Below are 27,536 nucleotides of genomic sequence, written 5' to 3'. Positions count from 1 at the left end.
ACTTACAGTTATGATGGGCAAGACACAATAAAAATAAACGCATCTATTAGCTCAAACGTTTAGTCATTACAAATGTTTACCTTACTTGAGTCCAGGATGTGGTGTTGATTTTCATTGGTTCTTTTCCTTGATTTTGATAATTTTTCGTTTTTCTTTCGCTTTGCCTTTGAAGTATTTATTGATATCGTTATATTTTATTTCTTTGTCTGCTTGATTTTTGTCTGCAAACTGCATATAACACAAGATCATATCAACGCCGCATGCTTTAGTTTGGTGTTAAACAGAAAGAAACTTAGAACATTTGCATTAGACCAAAGAAGTTAAATCTGCTGACAATTTCACCAGTCCTGTGTAATGTGTGTAAACGGTTCGGCGTCTCTTCGTTCCAATCAGCAATCGGCGCGGCGACTGATTGACGTTTTAAGGCAACCCTGTGCCGCCTGTAGCTTACTTAACAGCAATCATGGACAGGAAGACTGTGGCTGATTATATCAGAAGTTAAAAATGGCTAATTACCTAAGCAGGTTTGTTTATAAATATCACAACTCTGGTAAAATAATTGTTATTTTGCCAGTTACATAACACAGTCTTCGGCGGGGCATGTCCATTTGGATAACTTTGTTGGTCCCGAGGAGATTTGTGTTAAAAGGATATTATTGCTACAATTAAAATGCGAGAAATGAAACGATAACTAACAGTCACTTTATTGCACGATTGATCAGCAACATAGATGATAAGCACCGTGGATATGGGATGTTTAAATTTACACAGCATAAATTGAAACCTTGCCAGCGATTAAAGAAGTGGTATGGCTTATCAGAAAATTCTGCGAACCGCTTCGGTAGGTCACAATAGACTGGGATCTTAAAGTTGGGTTTATGAACCTTTGGGGCTACGTGAACTAGTTTAAGGGAGTCCATAAACTCCCAATTCGAATCTCGGCGTGTAATTTAAAAAATGGAATAAAATTTTCTAAAGAAAATATTTTGGGTGCCTTCTCCTTAAATGCATTAAGACGTCATTTCAGTTTCACTTTTGTTGGACTGGAAATAGCAAGTTTCTTAAGTCAACTTGTTTCATCATGGTATCTTTTTAAAATCCCATGCCGACCCTGTCCACACGAACCAAAAAAAGGAAGGGGTCAGCGTTAAAAAAAAGTTTAAGAACCACTGCGTATAGTTATGTCGAAACAAGCAATTTGCAGAAGCACCAACTTAAGTTTCACCCTCAATGCGAAACATCGCTTAAAAACTGATAACCATCACCTTTTAAAAAGTTCTTCTTATAAATTACAAACCAACTGACTTCAAAGATCAAAACCGCAAAGCAGCTTTTGTGATATTCCTTTTAATATTCTATCAATAAAAGGCGAATAGGTTTTACAATCGTCACCACGTTACCGAAAACACGAAAAAAAGGTCACACAATAAGTTAACAGAAATAAATCCTACGAAAACAGAAAGAGGCAAGTACCCTACTCATTTATGGAATTTCTGATCAACAAGAACCTTTCAGTAAATTGCAGAATTCGCCACTGGTGTTTGACAAACTACAAGTAACGTTTTCACCATAATAACTATCTCCATAAATGTGAAGCCTAAGCTAGGGTCTTGGCATCTGTAAGACGAACATGCAGGGTTCGTTGGCTTTGCTATTTTGCGGGCAAATCAATTTAAAAGCAGCAAATTCGCGTGCGAGGTTTTACAGACCGAAATGCGAAGCGCATAAAACACCTAAAGGGTGGAAGAAAACAAAACGGAAAAGTGTTTATTGCAGCTAAGCGTGGAATTAATACGAGAAGGAAAGGCACGAGATTGAGGGGACGGAAAAAGATGCAAAAAAACTTACTCAAATGCAGGTCGTAAGTTAAATGGGCACTCAAAGTTGAACTTTCAAGTATTTAGTTAGTGGAAGATGTTGTACAGCTTCATATTTAAGTCAAAAATAACTATATTTTGGATATAAACTTTCGTAGTTTCAAATGACTATAAAATTACAAAATTGCGCCTAAATCAACACATTCGTTTACGTTTTTGGTTTATATTTTTTTTTCGTTACACAACCTAGCCTAAATGAAAAATAAATAAAAAGAAAATGTTTGTAAAATGTGAAATGGTTTTGTCAGATTAAATTTCCTTGGGGAATACTTCGAAACAGTAAAACTGACGTCTAGAATTTTTTTTGGAAAAAGGCATGAATGAAATATAGAATATATATATTTATATATATGAAAACTCAAAGTGGAAATATACATTTTGACAAGTGCTGCCAGGTTATTGCACTACCATCGCCGTTTACAGAAAATCCAGAACACGCATAAGGTTAAACGGCTTGCAATAGGTTTGCCGACATTTTGGCATTCACCGTACAATATATGTTCCCGTCTTTACAAACCGTATACAAGCAGCAAGTATAGGAGCCTTAAAGGTAGAAACACCGCTCACCAAACACAACCGTTAACAAGTCTATTCGTCTTGTATATCAAAGACATATCAATAACACCCGCGCCCGGTATTTAGTATATACACTTAGTGGCCCCAACACTTTTTACACTCATAGCTTATAAATCCCAAATGTTTTTCTTTTACATTTGGTATTGAACTTAAATGTGTCGCACAGTAACAAAAATAAGCAGCACTTTTGTTATTTGCGTAAGTTGGGTACGAAAAATACGTAATGGTTACCCGTTACACAAATCCCCAGTCACTTTCCTGTGAGTCACGACAATAAACAAAACAAAATTCGAACCAATAAATGAAATAGTAAGATAATTCGTTGTTTTAAATGCGGCCCAGAAAGAAATACTTCATTTCCTTTTTCTATGTGCAAAGCTTTTTCATTTTTGTATGCGCGAGATGCATAGGCATTGGGCATTTAACGTTGGACCTTAGCAGAAAAAGAATAAGAAATAAGTATTCGGACCGACAAAAAACAAGATGGAAATAATAAAAAGATAACCATAGTTAGACATTTTAGATATTCCCGGCTTTACACTAAGCGCCACAGCAAGCTTTACATATTTACGTTACCGTAACAGTAGGAGCTAATAACGAGTTTCGCCACCTAATAAACATAAATTTTATACATGAGGCGAGGAGGTTTTGCCCAATTGGCTTCAGATTGAAGGCCAGAAACATAGCTATTTAGAATCCAATTTTATGCCTTATAACAACGTATCTCCTGATATTTAGCTTGCGAAGCTTAGTAATGGCGCAGTATAATTTTTTTAAAAAGATTGTGCAAAAAGTAATAATGTAGTTTTACACTCGTTCTAAGGTTAATCCTATGGAAATATGAAGGTGAGGTTGATTTTGCAGTGGATGGATGCGAACTAAACAAATGCAGCAGAATGTATCGGATAGTAGCGGATTTTGTCTTTTTTATGAAAATGTCACGGAAGTAGACAGCAACATTATACAGTCTCTAGATCAGGGGTTCTTAAAATGGGGTCCGTGGACCCTTTGGGGTCAAGTTTTAGGGGGTACACGAAGACCTTATTGAAGCCTTGGTGTATAACTTAATAAATGTAATAAATTTTTTTTGAAACGAGTTTACTTGAAAATAACGCTTTGCTGCCTTCTCCCTGAATGTGTTTAGAGACTTCATTTCAGTTTTACCTACGATGGACTGAAAACAGCAAATTTCTTAGGTCTGCTTTATGACGACAATTCATGACATCATCTCTTAAAATCCCATGCCCACCCTGATCCACGAGAAAGAAAAAGATAGGTTAGGAGGTCTGGAAGAACCCTTGATCTAGATCAAAAAGCCTGATTTCGAATTAGGGTTGCTTATAAATATTTTCAAATGGTTACCCATTAAGGCTCAGGGATAGCGTCAATAAACACCAGGTTGGCCTTTTGTTTGGATGCTGCAAGCGAATCTGTCATGGCGTCATAACGTTTATCGGCCATGGCATTATTAGGACGGTAACACAGAATAGATGCAAAAAGATCAGGAATCAAATTGCTAGAGTTATGCGAGTTTCAATTGACTGTTGAATATAACTCCGGCTCCAGTGGTTGTTGGTGATATGACAACATCAAAAGTAACGAGATTAATAACTATATCAATAGAATTGCCGTTTCGGAAAAGTGCTAGAAAACGAAATCAATGCGAAACTGGAAAATATGGGTTGAGAAAATGCGACCAAAACGACATTACTAAAACAATCTTTCTAATTTGCCACCATGGAAGTGCAATAATATCGTCGGGAGCCGATACCCAATATCGCTTGGTAATAGTTTTGGTACAAGGGTGATATGGGGAGCGATCTGATATCGTATTAAAATAGACATTTCATGCATGGTTTGCTACCGATACTATAGCCTTGTTTCGACACGGAAAGGTAAATTTGTCAGTAAAAAAATCCCAACTGGACAAAACCTAACTTTAAAACTACGCCTGAATACCCATGGTTAACATGGACTTTGGAAAAGTCAGATGTAATTATTTTGCGTATTTGAATTAGGTAATGACATAATTGGTTTTAGATGACATAAACTTTTTGACCAAAGTATCGAGTATCGGAATAAAATCGCAAGTTTCGGACACCCCTAGTCTCCACCATACATAAAATTTCCACCGTTCAAATCCACACCGACTACTTCCGACTTCGACGAAAGAAAAGAGAGAAGCGAGAGAAAAAGGCGACGACGCCAAACTCTTTCTCTTAATCCCCGACGTCAGCGTCGCGGTCGCCGATCAGCCAAAGAAATAGGAATCCGAGAGAGAGCAGACCGGTGCCGAGCAGGTCGCCCAGGGCGGTCAGGTAGGGGATGGCGCTGTTGTCCGGGTCGTTCCCCTTTCGCCAGAGTCGGAGCACCAACCACTGGCAGATTTGCAGCAGAATGGCCACCTATGCGCAAACGAATATGACTGAATATTGATATCCGTAGTTATGATTTTTTTTTTTTTAAATAAAAGTCTGATTGCTGGCTAAGTTAGATTGCTTTGAGTAATGTGTAAAATTTTTTGATCGATATCCTGTTTACTTCCGGAGATATTACGGTATGAAATTTCGAGCTGCATGCTTTGGTCGCAAAAGGACGGTTTTTGAAAGTTTTTTTGACGGTATTAAAAACAATGCTTAAAATTTAACATTTGAGAAGCATCGGGAGTTCAGTTTTTTATGCGTGTACAGTTCACGTCGAGAAAAATAGTACGCCGTTTTTCAGGTTTAACAAAAATATAAGACGGGTTAAAATAATATAAAATATGGCACTAACGAAGTTTGATAAAGGCACGACTTCCCGTGTCCTAAGCAAGATTCAAAATAAAACAAAATTATAAAAACAAGTTTTGTAAAGCATCAGGAATTTATTTTAAACGCGCGTAAAATTCACATCGAAGGTTGTTTTTTACCGACTGTAACGTTCGAAATTGCCGTTTTGTGTTTAAAGAACTGAAACAACCTTTGGCTAGATTTATGGTTTCGCGCGTTGGCAACAAGATCTGCTTCAAGCTTAAGATGAGGTACAACGGTTAATAAAGTGTGTACGTACACCAGTGTTGTAATGACTTGGGTAAATGACTTGACTTAAGTGCACTTGAGTCTTTTTTTAATTTACTTGGCTGGACTTCAGTCTTTTGAATGAATGACTTGGGATAAAATAAGTATTTTCTTTAAGCAATATTTTAATGAAATTCGGTATTTATCCTAAATTTGGCACATAAAACAGTTCACTTGTCACATAATGCGTTGATGGTGTGTTTTACCAGAGTTATTGCTGACAATCGGGTCAGTGATAATATTTTAACGTTCATGATAAGGACTTGACATTAAGTTGACTTGACTTAAGTAACCGATAACTTAAACTGGGACTTCACTTGTTATTTTTTCGAAAAGACTTGGCTCGGCTCAACTTATTTTAAAAATGACTTGATTGGGACTAAAGTCGATTCATAATGACTTGTTCACAACACTGATGTACACTGGACAGTGGACATATAATACGTCGAGTAGGACACCTCAAAACCCGAAAAGGTAAAGGTTACCTGTAAAAGCGACACCAGCACGTACACGGCCACAAACTGGGGGGTGATGGTCGTGTGTCCGGCCTGGAGACCCTGGATGGTCAGCAGGAAAATAAGCTGACCGGGAACCACGGCAGCCAACATGACCCTTGACCCCGCCGCGTGAGGATTGGCTGCGATTAAAAGAAGAAGTGAAATTTAATAAACGAATTCGCGATGTGAAGTAACGCTAGGCATAACACCTTACACCTTGGCACTCAGAAATGTTTATAATCATCCGCTATTTGGATGGGTTTTCTGAAATTCCGAATTCGTGTGTAAATATTCTTATTAAAATTACTTGGGAACGCTTTTATGAACGGTATATTTTGTTTATTTATATCATCTATCAACTTAAAATACGACGTAACGTACTTTCCTAAAATGTGATATTTATAGGGACTACGCATTAAATACTTGCTAGCGAAACAAAAAAAATAAAAAATGTTTCAAAATAGTATGTTTGCTTTATCAGAAGCGACCAGTAAAATTCAAACAAAGTAAGACCAAAGAAGTTACAACAAGCGACACAAACCCACGACTACACAAGAAAACACCTAAACCAAAATGTTTTTCTTAATTCGCAAGCCTATTAAAAAAAAGAAAAAGAAATTTGAAAGCCAAAATAATGGTCAACCCTTTTGTCCTCCTTTTTCAAGCATTTAGTTTTGGTTTTCATTACTAATGATGATGGTACGAGGCAATTCAGAACAGTTTAAAACGAAAAAATCGAAACTTTATCAAACATTCGAGTTGTTTTTTCTATAAAGGTTGCTACGTCGATATTTTTAGAATGTTATAGCAACAAAATGAACTTTGGCAAGGCGTCACTTCCAAGAAACAACCCGATATTTAACAGTTGCAGCCGTTCTTCTAATTTACATGACGTCACCTTTCTTCGGTGAGTGAAGTGCTGAAAAAATCTTTGGCGAAGAAATATTGGAGAGACATTATTGGGTTCAAAGCAAATGGCAGTTTGTTAGGATAAAAGCAAGGTCAGTTTAGTGGTCACGCCACTATAGGACTTCTGCTGTGTTTTCAATAGCAATATTTATACCAAACATTCGAGTTTTTTTTTTCTGCAGTGATTCTCAACCTTTTATGGCTTACGGCACCCCACAAAAATAATAAATATATTTTCGGCACCCTGACTGGAATTTGTGTTGAGTATTTTACTAAAAATATTGAGCATTTGAAATGGCACACAAGGGCGCCGCAGCACCCCGGTTTGAGAATCACTAAGTATAAAGATTGCTTCGCGGTATATAGGTATTGTAAACAGAACTCACTCTTGGCGCAAAACACGTGACACGGCGACGTGCAGCCCGGGTGCTCGCAGGACGGTAGGACCCCTAGTGGCAGGCCTGTGGTGTGCAGGTAGGTCGAGATGCGGCTGGCCTGAACCGCCACCAGGTTTCCTCCCACTCCGTTGACCACCGGCGAAAAAACGGCGATTCCCTTGTTGATGGTCACTGCGAAGTCCAGTATGAGGCCGCCAGTGCTGGAAAAAGAGTGTATTTGTTGAGCAAAGGGATGATAAAAGTCTGATTGCTTTTTTTTTATAAAAAATCTGATTGTTTTTTTAATATATAAACTGTTGCTACCAGGCATGGTAATATAAATCAAAAACAGCTGATTGTTTTTTGTTTTTGTTTATAAAAGTCCGATTGCTTAATTTATAGAAATCTGATTGTTTTTTTTTTATAAAATTTTGATTGTTTTTTATATAAAAACTTGATTGCTGGCTAAGTTAGATTGCTTAAGGACCTCGTCTGTCCACGAATCAAAGAATAAAGTTGTTTTCAGCACCTAGGTGACTGTTTCTAAGAAGTTTATAGGTCAAAACAAAGTTAAAATTTACAATAAAGTTAAAAAATTTTAATAAAGTCTAAATTTGTCAAATTATGGCTATTTACAAAGTTTTTGTGTTTCTTGAGAGTAATTTTTGTAAAAATCGTCTCGGAAGCATAAAAAAAATCAGGAACTGCGACACAGTTAAACCATATTAACCCATAAAAGCAGGAAAAATGTCACAATGCTACCTTGGATCAGCAGTAACTTTTATTGCCAATTGTCCATTTTTTTTATTTATTGTTACGTATTTAAATAATTCCTATAAAACACTTAATCTTCATAAATGTGGTCTTTTCGAAGATCAACAATTTGGATTTTAGAAATAGCCTACTGACATTCTGTAATACAAAAATGCCTAAGCAAGCTAAATCTATCGCCAAAAAACCTGATGCACTTTTTATAATCCATAAAACACCTTGACTTTGTGACAAAATATTACGTTTGGGTCTGAAATCAACAAAATATTATGTTTGGGTAACTTGCATCAATTCAAGGAAGAACTGTGGCCTCTACAAACAAGAAATTTCGTTAAAATTTGATTAAAATAAAGTTAAAAAAAAATCATCAGTTAATGTGACTGACATCTGATCAAACCTCTATTATAAAAGGTGGAACGCTTTTTTTATCACTCGGAAGTTTTTAATTGTTGGAAAGATGATGTGCATGTAATTGGCCTGTTAGGCTTGTGCTTTCATTTTCAAGTGACATTACAGATCCGTGTGCTAATAAAAGATTAAGCGTAAAAAAGGGTTAAAGCTAAACGTAAAACATGTTGTTAAAAGATAAGATTATTAGAAGGTTAATCTGTCAAATTTACGGTTTATAGTAAACAGTTAACCACTTGATTTTGCCAAGTGAGGGTAAGAGGGCCCATAGCAATTGTTACAATGTCGCTTTAAAAAAAAAATAAGTTGAAAATCGTCCTGTACCTTGCAAAAAAATTTCTTTTTTAATAGGCAACCATTTCTTAACGCACAACTTCGTCACTTTAAACTGTTATTCAGAATGAATTAAAAATAAAGTTTTAAATGAAATCGCTACAAAACATCCCAGGTGTTGATTTATCACATGAGTTGAACACAATACAGGTTTTTAAATAATATGTTGTTGCGGATCAATCAATCAATAGCTTTCTTTGTATTGCTAAATATAATATGGCGACCTTTATTATTTTAAATCAATCAAAAAGTGTTGTTGTTTGACGAAATAAGTGAAATGCATAACTTAATTATATGGTATACCTGGTTTGTTTGGATTAATCATGCCGTGGCATATTATATAAATATGTCTAATTATACATTCAAGGCAATTGTAGGAAAGTAGCTTTATAAATAAATAGGCTGTTTGACATCCAAGCAAAAATAATCCAAAATAAATTGATACATTTCATATCAATTGCACCAATTCGACTTTTCAATGGATGGTCAACTCACAATTGAAAAAAAATGCTGCAGTTGATAACCGAACCAAATAAAATTGCACACAGATTAAAGGTTGAATGAAATTGATACAATTGAGGGGAGCTTATGACCCTATTGATTAGCGGTTCTCTAACTTTTTAATATTGGCACACCTGAAAATAATTTCATGGTGAATTTAAACTATCCTCTTTTACAAAAAAAAAATTAGACCTACAAAAAAATATAACAAAAAGATGCAACAAAAAGGATGGAGTTATGACGCCGGAAAAACACAACAAAAAATGTATAGTGTAATTTCCATTAAAATTTTCCCTCAAAATATACAACTAGGAGACTGTGTATAATATATTTTTGCTGCCAGTCAGTAAAAATTAGCAGCTGGAATCCCTTTAAAATATCCAAATTAAGTTTAACAAGCAGGGTATGTCATGACTTCAAAAAACTTAAAAAAAAAAATAAGAAGATATTTCGCACCTGCTTATTGCCATTGCGGCAATGACAGGCGTCCATCCATGACGTACAACCTCTCTTGTGAACTCATTGCGATGAGCAAGCCAAACAGCAATTGGAGTAAGCACGATGAAGAGAGCGATGATGGCCCAACCAAGCCAGGCAGTGGTTGGGTTGTACAGGACTACAAATAAGCCCTGAAAAAGAAAAAGGAAGTGTTTTTTTGTTATTTTTGTATAAAATATATATATTTTGTAGCGTCGTTACTGATGTACAAAATGTACATTTTCTGGATTTTATAATACCAATAAAAGTTACTGTACAATACAACAAAAGAAATGTTTTATGACCAAAAAAATGTAAAACAACTTTGCAAATTTGTTCATTTAAAATTGTATGTGAAAAATTGATATATATATTCAATACTGGTGAATTTCCGCTGAGCAAAGCGGTTGTTCAAGTATTTTCTGACAATCACATTAAAAATATATATTTGTTACAAAAAAAGAAATTGAAATAAACCATAAATACTTTAAAGTAGGGAATATAGCCAACAAAAGCAAAGATATGAGATAAAAATTGAACAAATTGTAATAACAAACCCTAATTAAGTGAAAAAGCATGTTAGTTTAATAGTATTAACATTTTACGTCAACTGGAGGCCATTAAAAGGACTAAAATAATTTTTAATTTTACTGCATAAATTTGGTAAAAAATTTTGTAGTGGTTATAACTTAAATCACAACATCCTTAAAAAAGAGCTATAAAACATATATTATGTGCCAGTGTCCCCATATTTTTTTAACAGTATTAAAAACTACAGCAGGCCCATTGAATAGACCTAATAAAAGTGTTATGAAATCACAAGGAAGAGATATATTATGCACACAATTGGATAATCCAAGTGCTGAAGCTGTCAGCAAAATCGAAAGACAATATAAATATTGAATAAGACACAAAGGGTCTTCTACATTAATTAGTGAAACATCACAGGCCAGAAAATCAGGAAGTTCTTTTTCAATTGATCCTGCCATATGGATTTAGGGTTTTTACAGAAAGCCTAAAGTGGCCATTAAGGTTAATGAAGTATCATAACTCACAACAGCATCATGTCAGTTTACCTTTTAGTTAAACATGAAATTGGTGTTTCACAGTGAATCTAATTTTGATGTCACAAGTGCTAATTAGAATTTAACAGTAGTGTAAATGAGTCATTTTGAAAAACAAAAAAACATTAAAATTTTACATGATGACCCAATCTAGTCGTTTTACATGCAACAATTGAAATAGATAGCTCAATTATTTATTAAAATTTTAAATGAAAACACTTAATTTTAATCCAAGTTATTTGACTCAGTGAAATACGTTGGAAAGAGTGACTTAAGTTATTACAAGTAACACTGAAATTTAAAGCTGATAAAATGTTGTTTAGTGTATTCATGCTTTAAATCACTTGAAAAAATAAACTACTGTGTATATAATGTTTTCAGGGATACTAAGGTAAGACAATATGGTTGCATTGCTGAAATAACAGCACAATGCAGTACACAAACATCTAGTTTTACATAAATTGATTGGTCCTCAAATATGTGTTATTGTGCTCACCTTAACGATGAATGAAAGCAGTGTTAGTGTGATGAGATCTCCCAACGACGCTGCAATTGGTGTAGCAACATTATCTGGATTGACTCCCAACTTCCTTGACAGCAAGACAACCAAGATCATGACGATACCTGATTATAAAACGCATAAATAAATTTATTACTCTCACACATACTTTTACTGGCATAACCAAAAACTTACATGTTCTGCTTTTGCTAAAGGAAATAATGTGTGACAAGCAATAACTTTGTTAAACTAAAACATAAGGTTATAAAGGGTATTTGACTAGGTAGTAAAAATGGTTTGTGAACATACCCTAAAAGTCAACATTTTTATAGCACTACTAAATGCCTTCTTGCCACAGTTTACAACATTATGGAATCTGGCCATGAATATGTAAATACAAAGTAAGTATCGATAAATGGTTGACCAAATTTAAAAGCACTACACCCACAAAACAAATACATTCATACAAAAGTGTGCTAGATACTCAGCACTCGAATATAAACAAGTTTATTAAATCATAAATTTTGCATTAAAACTTTTGAAATATTCAACCACTACAAATCACAATTAATAATACAAAATAAAAAACACTGACAATGAAATAAAAGAAAGATAGTGGCAGTTATATTTATGAAAAAAATATTAAAAATCCACTTTAACCTTTGATCACAGGCACAAATTTGTTTCCTCTCAACCTTTTTTAAATTAGTTAATAATTATTTAACAACATTGACCTTCACAAACCTAAAAGGCATGATGCAATGGCGCCAGTTAGAAGACTTCCAGCGCAAAGAATAATCGCATGGTTAGTTTCCCATTTGCCATCAGGTATCCATCCAAGTGTCATGGCAACGAGGGAAGCAAGGAAAGCAATCACCATCGCTTGAGCTTCGACCAACACGATGTTGCCCCAGATGATTGTAAATCGTTTGGCTTTGTCGTCCAGTAAACCTCGGTTTGCCTGGGGTTTGGAAAATTACAATTAAAAAAATATTTTTCAGAAGATACTCATTACTTTTTAACATTGTAGTTTGTTTGAAACCAATGATACTATTTGGCACTTCTGCTAATATTTATGTGTCCTACAAGCTTATTACTTTTTAACATTTTTTAATTTTTTTTGTTAGAAAGTATTACACAAGACTTTTTGTCACAACAAAAATGTAAACAACTTTAACAGCTAAATTAGTCTTACAAACCTTATTGTATTTCAATACTGTTTTGTAACAGTAATATAGAACTTTTAAATAATTTTTTAAATATAGTATACCGATATGAATGGCATTTCCAATAAACAAAAGACAATGAAAGCATGATTTCAGTAGCTATAATAATAGTTTATGGAGCATTGTAAAAAAAATTAAATTAAAAATAGCAAAACAAACCCACATAGGTTGAAAGCCTTGACGCTAGAGTCATTTCAAGGTTACCCTTCAATCCCAGCAGAGCCGGAACCAAAATAAAAATCTCTGGCACTCTCTCGAATACGTCCCAATGCTAAAATGCAGGCATAAATTAGCTTGGAAATTAAAACTATATAAAATCTAAAAGTCCCTATATTATATATTGTATTTTATACACTAAAATACAAAATTGAAAATGTTTTAACCTACAAATGTTATTGAATGCACAATTGTAGCAATTTATAGGGTAACTGGAACGAATCAGGTTAAATTTTAAAATGTATAATTTATATATAATTATATATACAACTAAAACCTATATTAAGACTTTGTAAAATGAGCAAAAAGCATACAAATATATTAATTAATATGATTCCCATACCTGAACTTTATCCAGAACTATACCAGCAGCAACCATACCCATTCCAGCCATGAGAAAGGGAAAGATAATTTGTACGGCGATTCTCCATGAACTTTCAAACTTTGAATCATTGCCGTCCTCATTTTTGATTGGATCATTTGAGTTCAACATCTGATGATGATCACTGTACTTTGATTTTAAGAGTTTACGTTTGGGTAGAAGTGAAACAGTGTCACTTTCATCGCTATCAGCATCATAACTTCCGTTAAGCTTAATTTGAAAGTCTAGATCGGAACTTGATAAAGGAATGACTGTACTTTCATCTGCAGACAAATTACCAGAAGTCTTTCTATTGTAGTTGGATCCATTTGCTGAATAACCTTTGAATCGACTGGTGTTAAAATTACTCGTTTGGTAATTGTCTCTTCCTGGGGTGTGACTAAATTCATTGTCATTGTTACTGGGATCATTGTCTACAACAACGTGCTGTGCTTTCGGAACCATTGTTTTTGATTCTTGGTCTTTGGACGGGCCTAATCTCTTTCGCAGAAAATATTTCGACGATGATGCTTCTTTGCTAGATTCTGTTGATTTTGGTTCTCTGATCATGCTTTTGTCAACAGATAGCATTAATTCAAAGTGGCTTCCTTACCCTTTTGGCATTATATTACAGTTCGTCGATTTCATGTTTTATCTGCTAAACATTCCATGCAAATAAATGTTACAAAAACAAACACCTGTAAATAGTAAAATATATTTAAAAATTATTAGCATTTTCTTAAAATAACAATTCGGCGCTGGTCTAGAATCCTACCACAACGAAACACCATTTGGGTTAGGGTGCGGGTTAGCGTTTGGGTTAAGGTGGGTCAAGTATTATTATTAAACAAAGAATATAATAATACTTGACCCACCTACACCCGAACGCTAACCCGCACCCTAACTCAAATTTTGTGCGTTGATTTTAGAACTGTGGTAGGATTCTAGACCAGCGCCAACAATTCTTATTAAATAAATTAATTCTCAATACCAAAATGAGGTAATTAGCTGTACAGCCAAACCTACTAATATCACATATAATAAAAGCACTAGAATCACTTTTAACAATAAAATCCATATAATGACCTATATCCAACTTCTAGTTATTTAACAATGATTTTGTTTGAATACAATTCAAGTACACATAACTGTACAAGTGAATCTACCAATAATTTTTTGGTCAAACAAATCATTTAGTTTATTAAATACTAGGAATAGTTTTATTGGAAACAAAATTTAAAAATGTAAGTCAACCCGTTTCCGAGCGATTGACCCACGCGTTAGTATCAGTTACACGTTGAGCTGAAAAAAAAAACACTTTAACAAACGATTAAGTATTGAGCCACGTGATTCTACTGGCTTGCGCTGACCACTGTAGACTATTCAAACACATGCTTTTTTGCAACATAAGGAAATAACTCGATGTATTACATCATGAATTACGTTCCTTCAAAAGTTTCTGCTAAAGGAGAAAAACTTGTTTATCGACGTCATCAAATAAATACGCGTTGAGAAATCAGCTGTTTGATTGTGTCGTCACATTTAATCCGCGACTGTACAGTGAAATTGTAAACAATGTTCTAACGATTCCTTCAAGATTGCAGAACATGTGTTTACTGATTAAAAAAATCGTTTTACCTTTTTTACCTCTATATTAAATTCATATTTTAACATACTATAAAAGACAAATATAAGTTAAGTTTCTGCAGATATTAAAATACATGTGAAACTAATTTATTTATTTTCAAAATTGAATATTGAACTAATATTTTTTGTTATTAAAACATTAAAACATCATAGTGGTAAAATGTCGAGAAGTATGGCATTTCATATATTTTCACAGTGTATTCAGTTTTGTTTGTTTTTGACTTCTCTAGTACGGTACCTTAATAAATTAGGCCTAAAATCACACTTGGGCTAAATATGTAGTACTGGTTGTAGAAACTTAAATGGTGCAGGTTTAAAATCCTATCACTTTTTTAGTTACAGTAACGAAATCAGTCGTCATAAATAAATTTACAAGTTGGGAGAATAGAAATACCAATACTTGATGACCCACCCAAATTAAAAACAAAACCCAAATGTCTAACTAATACCAATGTTGTAGACCAGTCATTTCAAAACGACTTAAGTCCCAGTCAAGTCATTTGCACAATAACTTAAGTCCAAGTCAAGTCATTTTTAACAAATTTCAAGATGACTTGCGTCTCAGTGGAATTCATTAGTTGGGCAATTTAATTTTAAGTCACGATAAAGCATTTAATTAAACCACTTTAGTAACATAATTATATCAAGTCATTTTTGTAATAGACTTAAGTCAAGTCAAGTCATTTTATCTGAAAGGAAAGAGTAACTTAACTGAACTTGATTCAAAATTATTAAGGCAATTTATTGACTTAAGTCATTACAAAACTACCTAACCCAAATAATATCCGTTGATTCTAGACCAACGTCAGTTAAATCTATAATTGGGATATGTAGTTTTTAACAATTGTTTCTTAGAAGGAACAAATACATTTTGCCTAACAAAAAAGTCATCCAGAGGTTTCTTTAAAACAAGTAGAATATATCTTTAACAATTTATATTCTGTGGAAGATTTTTTATACACAATCGTTTTCAGTTCATTTTCCAATAAGATACATTTGTATTAAATTTCGTTTTTAATTCAATAAATTATATTTCAGGCTTTTAAAAAACAATTAGCCAAGAATAGAATATTAGCCCTTGAAACATGGTCGGACCAGCAACAGTTCAGAATGTGCCTTGTACAAAAAAATTCTTTGAAATGAAGGAACATCCTGCTCATGAAGTTATAAGACTGCAAGATCCGCCTGCTGTAAGATGTCTTTGCTTTTTTGCTTTGTGACAGTTTTAACTAAATGTGTTATTTGCATTAATATATACTTGTAAGCATCTCATTAAAGCAAATGGTATTATTGTGCATGAAAAATTTCTTTAATATTATAACAAAATGACCAACCTTCAAAAACTGTTTGGTGTATTGGATCATAAAACATAATTTGTCTTAGTATGCCTGTTTATTTTTTTGGGCCTGAAACCCCCATGATTGCTGATAGTCCGGTCTGACCGGATAGTTGTCACAAAATCATTGAAGTCTAATGCATTCTAATGATGGAAAATGATGATCCTTTACAAGAAATTAGACCGTGGATATTTACAATTAGAAATGTTTTTTTTTTACTTGATGTCATAGTATGTTACCCAACCTTTGGATAAACAGCATCACCCTATCATCCCAAATGACATGTACTATGCTTAAACAAGCAAAATAAAAATAAAAATGAGGTATTCAAAGGTAGTTTTTTAGGTTGTTAGACCAAGATGTGCTTTAGCGTTAAGAAGTTTATTTACCTCCAGTCTTCACTATATTTTGTTTATTGAAGTGTTGGATGTTCGGAAATTCCTAATAAAGATTTTATTTTTTTTCGACAAAATTTAAAAAACATTTGCTATTTTACCTAAAAGTTAAACTTTTTTGGTGTTTTGCAGCAACCCTTTAGTGTGTATCACCTCGAGCAACCCCATCACATCCGCATCAAGCACGGCCACTTGGGGGCGTCTCCTCCATGTCGAGCGAATGCCACAACCTCAATGAACCTTCTGCGCGATGTTTTGCAACCGGCAATCAATCAGGATATCAAGGAATTGTTCCAGAAATATGTTGACGTAAGAGTAATTTTTTTACATGATAAAGTGATGACAGCTTTTTGACTAGGTTCTGAATAGTGGGCTGTCTTTTATCGAATCGATTGATCTGTGAAGGATTTTTGTGCAACAATGCAAGTCAAATAGATCCTGGGGTTAGATTTAAACTTACATCCTCGGTTACATAGTGGGCTGGCTGCAGTCTTATTATAAGTTTGAGTACTGTTATTGTTTGGTCAGTGTTGTTCAACCTATGGGTCGCGATTCAGTAAGCCAACGTGAGGCTAGACTTACAAAAATTCAAGTAAATTGGGTCGCAAAATCTTCGCTTCTATGTTTATGCTGGCTTACCACCCAAAAGCTTAAGAAACACTGGCATAAGAGCTTAATCACAGTTTTACATGTACAGTTACACGTTTTTGAACATACAGTAGATTATGAATAATATGATTTGTTGAATAATTCAGATTTGAGAGCCATCACTAAATTGGAAACTGTTGATGAAAACTTTACTAATCAATCAATTTATATTAAAGAGTGACAAATATTTTCAATACTGTGAATGGTTTGTGTCATAATTATTTGTGTTGAATAACCATGTATATAAATTAAGTGTTGTGTATTTTGTTACAGGTTTTCCGAGATGCAGCATTGAATGTAAAGGAAAATATGGCGAGAGAACCTTTCAAGAATGCCTTGGTAGAAGTGGACGTCGAGCAACTGGTAAAACCATTTGCCCTGATAGTGAAATATGTCACCATAAGGATACTTGTATATTGTTTGAAATCCAAAAATACTAACATTTGTATGTTTTACTTTAATTTTTCTTACCCTTTTATATCTGTCCATCCTACTAGAGAAAGACCAATTGCTTCTATTGATATACCGGTATCAGTAAACTTTGGCCACTGTTTACTATGAAAATATGATATGGTTTTTCCTCAAAAATAACAAATTTCCTATTTATTGCAAAATCATAATTCAGGTATATAAAAATCGCTATCAGGTTCCGTTGGCTAAAAACCCTAAAAATTGGGTATCTGAATTGGTCAAAAAAGTGATACAATGGTCTATCTCTAATAACTACTAACTCTGCACAAAGTTATGGAGACCTACATACCACTGTGCTTTTTAACCTTTTATGTCATTCTTATTACAGCAGTTTGTCCAATGAAAACTTTATAAAAAATAATCTTTTTCTTACAATCTCAAATATATTTGAAGGTGATTAAAGCATGTCATGACGCCCTCGAAAATGCAAAGGGACTGTTTGGCGTACGGACCACCAAGGTCGCAAATATAAATCCAGTTCTTACCCCTCAAAAAACCTTAAATTCAAGTGAGTGAAAGTTTTTTATACTTTAAATAGATAAAAAGTTCATTTTTAAATATGACAATTTTTGAAATACTTTCTGTTTTGCAGTAAAGTGTAATATATTGCTGGTAACTTCTATTTTTGTTATTTTAGCTTCGATTCCTCTGTTCCGAAGGTCACTTCAAGGTCGTAGAGCTGCCAGTCCTGACCTTCCTTGGGAAAGGGTGAGGAGTTTTTCACCTTATATAATATATTAATAGACTTTTTATTGCTTGTTCAAAATGAGGCACATTTTTCCTGTCAATCTTGCAGCAGAACATTCCTGCAAATTTATTCGGTTTGCCCTATTTTTAGATACTTTTAAACTACACCCACCAAAAGTATTTAAATACCTTCTTGGTTTTAAGAAATTAATGCAAAATTCTTAACTTTTGTAAGCTTTTTGCATTAGGGTTGTTTGATACTGCGGTATAAAATACCCATTGTTTTAGTAAAAAGTACTGGTCCTGTCCAATAATAAATGTTGTCTTACTATTTTCAAGTGATCAAATTAAGTAATGATAGCTGCCAAATTTTTTTGGTATTGGATCCCCACCAATACTACCCTTGCATTAAACAACTTAACTAGCACTTGATATTGTGTATCAGGCCTGATTTCTTATTATTGCACATCCGTACTTGCAATTAACACAATTTTTTGTTGTTTCTTTAATGTTTTAGAGACTGAAAGCTGATAGTCGTGATATGTTGTCCAGGCGATCTTTAAGCCCTCTGCCGAAGGTAATTTTTTCAATATACATGTGTTGTGATAATTTGAAATAATTTTGCGCAAAATAATGTGTTTTTGCCTGCTCTTTTAATAAATTTGTTTTAATATAATATTTATGTAAATGTAGCCCTGTAAACAAATCGAATTTTACTTATACATGTATATCATTTTGATATTAAGTCTAAATGTAAGTCATACATTTATTTTCAGAAGCGTCCACGCGCAATGACCCCTCTGGGTGGACCTCGGTCCCAGGGAAGTCCCCATCGTAACCCCAAAGATGCCGTCAGAAGAAAAATACAAGAAACTGTGAGTGGTCCGCTAAATAGATTTTTTTTTCGGAGTAAATATTAATGTGTCCAAATTATGAATTACACACGTTTTAATAGTTCAATGAAAGATACACACGCACAATCGCACATGTGTGTTAACTGTGATCTAGCCCTTTTAAAGCTGCTTTTTGACCAACGGTTAGTTAAAAGTAGTTTTTTTTTATTGCTGATTGTAAACATTTTGTATTAGTGGGATCCGGCTCGTCTGACAACGGAAACTGAATTTGTGATGGGAACAAAAGCAAACAGGTTTGTGGCATCTTTTTTTGACGTTTTTTAAAGCTTGGCCGAATTCACGTTTTTTAATTTTGGAAATAATCTTCTTAGTTGTATTTTTAATGTTTAGTTTTATGCCAGATCATTTTATTTCGATGTATGCATGTTGCGTTGGTGTGTGTTGTTCCACCTGGACTTAGTGTAAATCTTCAACTGGTTATTGTGTTTTAGGGCTTTGGGTCTTGGAGCTACCAGGGGAAGAATCTACATGAAGCATCCGGAATTATTTAAGGTTAGTACAAACCAGTGTTGTAAACAAGTCATTTAAAAAACTTAAGTCAAGTCATTTGTAAAAAAACTTAAGTCAAAGTCTTTTTAAATAAACAGCAAGTCAAGTCATAATTAGAGCAGCAAGTTCCAGGTCAAGTCCTTGTTATAAAAATTAAATGTTAAACTATTGAAATTGGTAAACTCGTCCAAATGTGAACTCAACTAAAAAATAACAAACATGCGAAGTATATTACGTGAATATTTTTACCTATACAAATTGAGTTAAATACCCAATTTTGTATAAAAAAGTGTTAATAACAACACTTTATTTCAACCCAAGTTATTTGTCGAAAAGACGTAAATCAAGTTATGTCATTTTGCCCAAAAGACTTCAAGTCATTTCAAAACAGTGACTTAATAGAAACTGGTAAAACTTTACTACACAATTTAAAAGGTTTTCTTGGCCGGAGTGACATTTAGGTACCACAGTGCCTGTTTTAAAATGTGGATTGCATTATATTAGCCGTAACACAAAATTATGGAGTTTCCTTCGCAAAGCCATGTCTTTAAGGCATGTAATTATATTACTATTTTGCAGTATGCCGGTGACCACGAGGATAAAAAGTGGATGGTGAAGCACAACTGCATGGCCGCCACTGGAGGAAAAAACGTAAGCCGTTTATAGCGCCATTTTGAACTGTTTTATTATATGTTTCCGGTTAATTAAGTCACAAGGATAAAAATTGGCAAAAACAGAACGCCTACACAAATTTGGCGACACTTTACCTGTAGCTCTTAAATTACGGAACTAGATGCGCGGGTGTTTCTTAGCGCGAGTGACGTTTTATGTGTATGATTTTTGCTTGCAGACTTTCATAATGATCGCGGAAGACGTGATGCGACTGTTTAACACCGAATACAAGTGAGTTGCATTTTGCTATTATCGCGGGAAAAAAGCACGCCAAATGTTAATACATGGTGGTTAGAGGTTGTACTTAAAAAATCTATTCGAAAGCCTGCACACAATCGGGTTAGTTGTTTCTCGTTACATCGTACATGGTTTATTGTTTTCCTTTTGCTGCGCACTTGGCGATTATGTCGGCCGAAGAATTAGCCAAAAACCTAAAGCAAAAAATAAATATTTTATTTAATATGTTTTTAATATTTAAAAAAAAATTTAGTGTTTTAATTTTTTTTTAATGTATATTTTTTTGAAAGATCTATTTAAAAAACTAATCTATACTTTTATAGGATTGAACTACATAAATGCAAATAATGTCCGCTTAGAGCAGTGATTCCCAAACTTTTTTTCTCGCGAACCATTTTGAGCTTTTGTACAGTGTTGATGTACCACCTAAGTTACACCTTACCAGAATATCTCAAACTTTAACTCAGTGGTTCTTAACCTTTTTTCAGCCGCGCCCCCCTTTGGTAATTTTCTCATGCCTTGCGCCCCCCTAATATTTCGACATTTTGCAATTAAATATCACTGAGAAAACAGGAAAATAGTGAAGGAAGGGATTGTTGGTCGCGCGAAGCGCGAAAAATTTTGAGTTTTAGTTGGTCGAATTGGCTAAACTGCAACCGAAGAGGCGTTTCGCATTGGGCACGCAACAAATTGCGCGAGCTCGACACATTGATTTTATCGAGCTGATTTTGACAAACGTGTTGCGAGGGCATTTACTCCACAGTTGTAAGAGTTATTATGTCGAGCGCAAAAAATGTCAAGCGCAAATATTAAACATTGCGTTATCGTGTTTCAAAAGATGTAACGACACACAATACAACGGCAATATTGCAAAAACAATATAGTTTCGCGCAAAAAAAGTTCGACTCCCCCTGTTGCTATAGCCTGTTATCATATATAAAATATGGATGAAAAATAGTCCGAAAGGGCGATAGCTTTTATCGTTTATCTATAAGTTAATTTAATAGGACGGTGATACCATGGATTTTCTAAAAGGGAACTATAAGATTCGCGCGCAGCGCGAAAATTTTTGCAGTTTTAATGTTAAAGTTGGCAAAAAACAGAGTTTGTATGTAGGAATTATGCCTAACCCAAACGAAACCATTAAAATCACTGCAAAAATTAAAAATATATAAAGTCGAGCTCGCGCCCCCCTTAGAATTCCTGGGCGCACCCCTAGGGGGGCGCGCCCCCCACCCCCCCCCCGGTTAAGAACCGCGAACCGCTGCTTTAACTATTTTAGCATATTATACAAAATAAGTAAGCAGAATTAAACTTTACCAAACGCCATACCAGGAAGACAAAGAAGCCATAAATTAAACAAAACCCAAGGTTCAATGCGATAGTTGTTTTTTCTTCACCAGCTGGTCGATACATACTACAACTACACCGCTCACTATTAGTTTATTACTACATATATATTAAACCAGCTAACAATTAGCGTTTTATTATCTTGAACAAGATAAGTGTTACGTCATAAACGTGCGAAACCTCAAGTTAAAGGTAACTAAAACGCAGCACGGCAAATTACCCAATCTGAAAGTTTAAAAAGTTGAACGTTTTCGAAATTTATACGTATGCTGAAGTTAGTCGCGTACCACCTGAAAGACTCTCGCGTACCACCGGTGGTACGCGTACCACAGTTTGGGAACCACTGGCTTAGAGTGACCTTCTACCAGTTTTACTATGTTTGTGCCTCTGTGGTAAGCAAATCTATTCAGCCCAAAGGCGCCATGCATGCTATGACATGTTTTGCGCCGGCAAGGTTTATACATTCGTTAGGCAACACAGCATTTAACTTTAGGCACACACACACAAAAAAGGGGAAGTTTGGGCCGAAAATGCTTGTCACCAGAAGGCTGGTAAGATTCTGCCAGTTTGATTGTTCAATTTTTAGACGCGTGATTAAAAATAAATTGAGGCCATGTTCTATGTTCTTCATGTGGGTTGCTTAAATCATACGGCAAACCGGAACCGCTTTCGCGTTTTAGGGACAGTCCCGGAACCCTGCCGGACGAGTTCCAGTTCTTCAAGCTTCCTGACTTTGTCCTCCGGAAGATGGGAGCCGCGATGATGAATGAGAAGAAGATCAGACTCGGAGGAAAGATCGCGAAACCAGGAGATGGTAAGATCACGTTTTAATTGTTGTAGAACTTATATATATATATATAATTGTAGAAGCATCTTGAGATCGAGTCCTTATTAAAGATTTGCAAATCAGGTGCCACTGTGTATTAGAATCTTGACAAGCTTTTGCACAACCGTGCTACATCAAGTCAATAAAAGGGCTTATCCTAATGGAATCCAAAACCATTGGCAGCAAGTTTCTGCTTGTCGAGTACTGTTTCGCTGACGCGTATATTAACATTCGAATTTAATGACTGACGTTGCCAGTATAGGCGAAATATATGTTCATTTAAAAAATGTTCGACTCTGGTTTTATTCGGGTTTTTAAACTTGTGAGTTTTATTATCATTAGGTCAAAGTAGAAAAAAATCAGATTTAATGGACTCTAGTGCAGGGATGTCCAACCTTTTAGCAGAATGGGCCGCATTGCCACTTTAAAATTTTCGATGGGCCGCAAAACCTCTCAAATTAAAGGGATGACGTCATAAGTTACGTCATATCGTGACGTCATAAAACAACCTAACTTATAAGCACCCGCTCTTCGAGAGTGAACTCATGCAAAAATATGCAAGAAATCTCGACCTTATTTGATTTTTTGAAAATTTGAGTTTTCACACGTTTGGGCTGACATATTCCTTATAACGGTCCGGAAAAACACACATTTAGAAAAACACATATCTTACTTAGCAATGATGGGTGCACACAGTGTTCGATGGATGTTGAAATGCGACATTAGACTCGATTATAGTCCCCCAAAAAACATAACATTAGGCCTACATCAAATACTGCGCGATCTTCACGTTTTGATGATAGTCGAAACAATTGTTTTTAATAAAGGCTACTGAAAGTAAGGATAAGTGGTGAGCCGCACGTAAATATCAGGCTGGCCGCAGGTTGGACATCCCTGCATTAGTGCGAAGAGGCTTATAAAGATTGAATACACTTGTTATAGATGTTATAGAGTGCCGCCGGATTTTCAGATATAAACTAGACAAATACGACTACCAACAAAGTTTTTTGCTATTTTTGCTAATTGACACTGAAAGAGAAATATTTCTAGCAAGAAATCAGCTTACTCTACTGACGGTTAGTTGGGGAAGAAGAGCACATGGTCAGTGCTGAAACCGGTATTATTATTTGGTCTTCGTCATTGAATAGACCAAACAAAACTCACCCATCGGTAAAGTGAGCAGATTTCGAATTTCGTTTGATAACGTTTCACTGTAAAACTTAGCCGCGTTCATCTTAACCAGATCTTAAAAACAAACAAAGCCATCCAGTTGATTGCTAGATGGTAAATCAAGGGTACAACGATCGAAGGAAATCATCCTAGCGATCATGTATATTTTAGATGCACCACAATTTAGAGCAAGATTGTGTAAATTTAAAACAGAGAAACTACTAATGCCAACTGAGAAAAAAGACCATATATCCTGACCAAAATAGGCTGACATCAATTTCACATAAAGATTACGTCTATCTAAAATCGTGTTTTCTTTCTTTCATTCGAAAAACACGTGCGAAACGGTGAATGGAAAATCGCCGTCTTTACGAGTTTTTCATTTTAACAACGGTTTGCCAAAATCAATTCCCCGTTCAGTTTCTCCGAATCGGCATTTTATCGAACTGCTGTTTCACTTCTGGTCGAAAGTTTTCACGGTGTCGCTCTTAAAAGTAAAAAAAAAACATTCTTTCCTCTTTTTGTTTCTCAGCAGGCGCAGCAGCATCGCCACAGAACATAAGAAAGCTAGAGCAAGCCCCATCGCCGCTAAGAATTCCGTGAGTGACCCAAAACGGTCGAACAACAGTAATTTATAAATATTAACTATTGTGCAGAAATTTGACAGTAATATATTTAATGAACGAAGGGAAAACACAAGGAAGTTGATGGGTAGCCCGACGGTGACCGTAGTAAGGTCCTTTCGCTGTCCTTACAAAATTTACTTTATGTAAGTCAGTCCACGTTTTTTTACGTTTGGCGACATGTAAAAAACACCTCGAAAAAATGTTTTATCGTTTAAAATAGAAGAGACAAAGATAGACTCCATTGGTGATTTCATACTTTCGAACCTTGATTTTATGAGCTTTAGGAGGGAAGTTGTTCGATCTCGCGTTTTACCGATTTTTTAGCTTAGAAGTTGGTTTTCATCTATATCAGGGGTTCTCAAACTGGGGTCCGTCACCTGGCTTTAGGGGGTCCATGAAAGCCTAATTGAAATATTAGTGTATATTTAAGAAGTAATCAATTTATCAAACACAACAGTTTGATTAAAAATAGAACGGTATTGCACTGAATGCATTAAGACTCTATTTCACTTTCACATTTTTGGACCGAAATCAGCAAACTTATGAAGTCTATTTGTGTTGTGACGTAAATTCATGAGGTCATTTAAAAAAAAAATTTGCCTATTGTGGTCTACGCGAGGCCAAAAAAAAGTTTAGGGGTCCGCGGTAAAAAAAGTTTAAGAACCCCTGATCTATATAATACCAAGGTTAGGTGTACGATGTCTGTTTTTGTTCAGCAAAGTTAGCATTTCTCTGGGAAGTCCAGAAACGATGCGCCGATTGCGGGAAAGATCTCCAAATGTACCAAAAGCGGGAGGATCTGAAAGTGGGAGCGAAGGTGAGGACTCAAACACGGACGAAAGCAGCTCGTACGCGGACTCGGACTGAAAGGCGGAAGCGGTTTCGCGGACCCACGGGAGGCTGTTTAGTGCACAGCAGTGTTGTTAGGATCTGGTCGCTGTTTTCAAATTACTTAACTTGGCTTACGTATTATGGGCAAAATTACTCGACTTGTCATTTAGTCACAACGGGTACTTGGATTTGGCTTGCCATAGAAATGACTTAGACTTGCTACTTGTTAAAAATGACTTGAGTTGGACTTAAGTAAATTTGAAAATGACCTGACTAGAACTAAAAATATTTTAATATTACGTGTTTATAACACTGGTGTACAAAATTCCCGTCCTTTCGTTCCACAAAGGAAAACGCGGGTACAGGAGGGAGCGACAAAATGACGCAAAACAGGAAAATCTTTGGAACAAAGTGTAAAAGTTAATACAATTTTCTGCGTATTGTCTTTGAATCAACTTTGGGGTTAAAAGAACGACGGACTAAATCACGCAAACTGTCACATTTTTAGTGTTTTTACCGCTTTGATTTTTCTGTTGGATGCCCGAACCAATTACGTTGTGACGCCCTCGTCTACTTTGACTTAAAACCTTCATTTGTGTGCTCTTACTATCGCGTTTGTTTTCTGTTTGTTTTTGAAAACATTTATTTCTTGTTTCTTGTTCTTCGCAGTTCCGTGGTGTCAAAGTACAGGGCGAAGGATTTTTTTTCATGGTCGACAATCTTATTCGATGTTTATCGTCAACTGTAGTGATATAAACAGAAAAAATGGTACGATTCCTTTTCACAAAAAAAGCTTTAGAAAACGTTATAATTTATTGCACATGGGACAAATCTTTTGGGTAAAATTTAAGTGGTGCATATTTGCACAAGAGTTCTGAAAAAAGCTCAGAACAATAATATTGTATTCGCCATCGCCTAAACTCCTTTACGGTAAAAAGTTTTTCGAGATGTGTCTTGATTTTGTACTTTTGTATGCAAAAACAATGTAAGCCGATTTTGCTTTTTCGGCTTGTCTTATCGTATTTCCCGCTTTGTATTTCAATTTTCAGTTATCTTTCCATATTAATAAATGTACCGAAATTTCTAGCAGCGATCACCTTTTGAGTTCTACGAAGACTCCACAAAATTGATGACCGAGTACTTTTGGATTTTATACTACAGTACTGGAGCTGTTTTGTATAAAACAGGGGTCCATGAAGACTTAATTGAAATATTAGTGTATATTTAAGAAGTAATCTATTTTTCAAAGAAAACAGTTTATTTCAAAAAAGGGTTTTACACTGACTGTATTTAGACTCCCTTTCACAATTACATTTTTGGAGCGAAATCAACAGATTTATGAAGTCTATTTGTATTGTGACGTCAATTTTGACATTTTTTGCCTACCGTGGTGCACGCGAAGAAAAATGAATTAGGTGTCCGCGGTAAAAAAAGTTTAAGAACCCTCTGTATACATTTCTCACCACAGGCTTAATACTACCAAGCTTGTATAAGGTCCCACCATATCTGCTACCACATTGGAATAGCAACGCAATACGTATTTTAATAAGCAAACAAATTTTAACATCGTTCAAACTAGCTGCTGCAATACACACGTTTGTTTCATGTTGGATTGTATATTTTGGGGAACCGGGTTTTCGAGTCGAATTTACCTAGAGAGAAGAAAAATTCTTACAGGAGAGAGAGAAAGGGCGTATTTACCACAGCGCCGTGGATTGTTTGCACGGAAAGCAAAACGAGGACAGAGCGTTGTTGCTACGGTCTGTGATAAAGTTGGTTGACAAGAGCGTATTTGAAGAAAACGGCACGCGGACTTTGAATAGTTTTAACATTAACGAAGCCTCGAACACGCCATCGACAGAAAATCAATGCCAGAAAAACATAAATTCCGTCAAGCAAAAAACAAGCCAGCATCCAATAAACCATTATAGAACGTTTTTTTAGGTTAAACTAATTAAAACCAATATATGACTTTTTCATTTAACTCCGTGACCAAACCAGTCGAATATGGACACAAACTTTAAACAGAAAAAATCCCTTGAACTGACAATCGGGATACAGCAGCATCCTTATTGCTTAGCAACT

At 35.1% G+C, this 27,536-nt stretch overlaps 2 protein-coding genes across 2 annotated transcripts; one reads left to right on the top strand and one right to left on the bottom strand.

Moving 5' to 3' along the window:
* Positions 1–1,375: 1,375 nt before the first annotated feature.
* LOC146137556 (solute carrier family 41 member 1-like) lies at positions 1,376–13,703 on the bottom strand. The gene is made up of 9 exons (XM_083393295.1): positions 13,134–13,703; positions 12,738–12,845; positions 12,093–12,309; positions 11,346–11,473; positions 10,484–10,501; positions 9,765–9,937; positions 7,305–7,516; positions 5,998–6,149; positions 1,376–4,858 (listed from the first exon to the last, which is right to left on the bottom strand). The coding sequence occupies exons 1-9, from the start codon at positions 13,614–13,616 to the stop codon at positions 4,673–4,675; spliced, it is 1,677 nt and encodes a 558-aa protein (XP_083249421.1). The 5' UTR covers positions 13,617–13,703; the 3' UTR covers positions 1,376–4,672.
* A 2,180-nt stretch (positions 13,704–15,883) lies between these two features.
* Positions 15,884–25,654, top strand: LOC146137555 (deoxynucleotidyltransferase terminal-interacting protein 1-like). Its single transcript, XM_083394381.1, has 14 exons — positions 15,884–15,988; positions 16,663–16,839; positions 17,452–17,541; positions 18,043–18,157; positions 18,287–18,357; positions 18,854–18,913; positions 19,113–19,211; positions 19,425–19,483; positions 19,682–19,742; positions 20,319–20,390; positions 20,590–20,642; positions 22,679–22,812; positions 24,527–24,593; positions 25,337–25,654. Exons 1-14 carry the CDS (start codon positions 15,884–15,886, stop codon positions 25,485–25,487), a joined length of 1,314 nt encoding a protein of 437 aa, XP_083250507.1. The 3' UTR covers positions 25,488–25,654.
* The last annotated feature ends 1,882 nt before the right edge of the window (positions 25,655–27,536 follow it).

Source organism: Ascidiella aspersa, chromosome 7 (genome assembly GCF_963924565.1).
Source record: "Ascidiella aspersa chromosome 7, kaAscAspe10.2, whole genome shotgun sequence".
NCBI lineage: Eukaryota > Metazoa > Chordata > Ascidiacea > Phlebobranchia > Ascidiidae > Ascidiella > Ascidiella aspersa.
The sequence above is the reverse complement of the archived record's forward strand: the minus strand, read 5'-3'. Positions and strand labels throughout refer to the sequence as shown.

Coding starts and splice junctions, on each gene's coding strand:
- LOC146137556 (XM_083393295.1), bottom strand. CDS start 13,616: ATGGTTCCGAAAGCACAGCACGTTGTTGTAGACAATGATCCCAGTAAC. Junction 12,846..13,133: donor TAGTTCTGGATAAAGTTCAG/GTATGGGAATCA, acceptor CCTGCATTTTAG/CATTGGGACGTATTCGAGAG. Junction 12,310..12,737: donor CGTCAAGGCTTTCAACCTAT/GTGGGTTTGTTT, acceptor TCCAAACCCCAG/GCAAACCGAGGTTTACTGGA.
- LOC146137555 (XM_083394381.1), top strand. CDS start 15,884: ATGGTCGGACCAGCAACAGTTCAGAATGTGCCTTGTACAAAAAAATTC. Junction 20,391..20,589: donor CCGCCACTGGAGGAAAAAAC/GTAAGCCGTTTA, acceptor TTTTGCTTGCAG/ACTTTCATAATGATCGCGGA. Junction 24,594..25,336: donor CCATCGCCGCTAAGAATTCC/GTGAGTGACCCA, acceptor GTTTTTGTTCAG/CAAAGTTAGCATTTCTCTGG.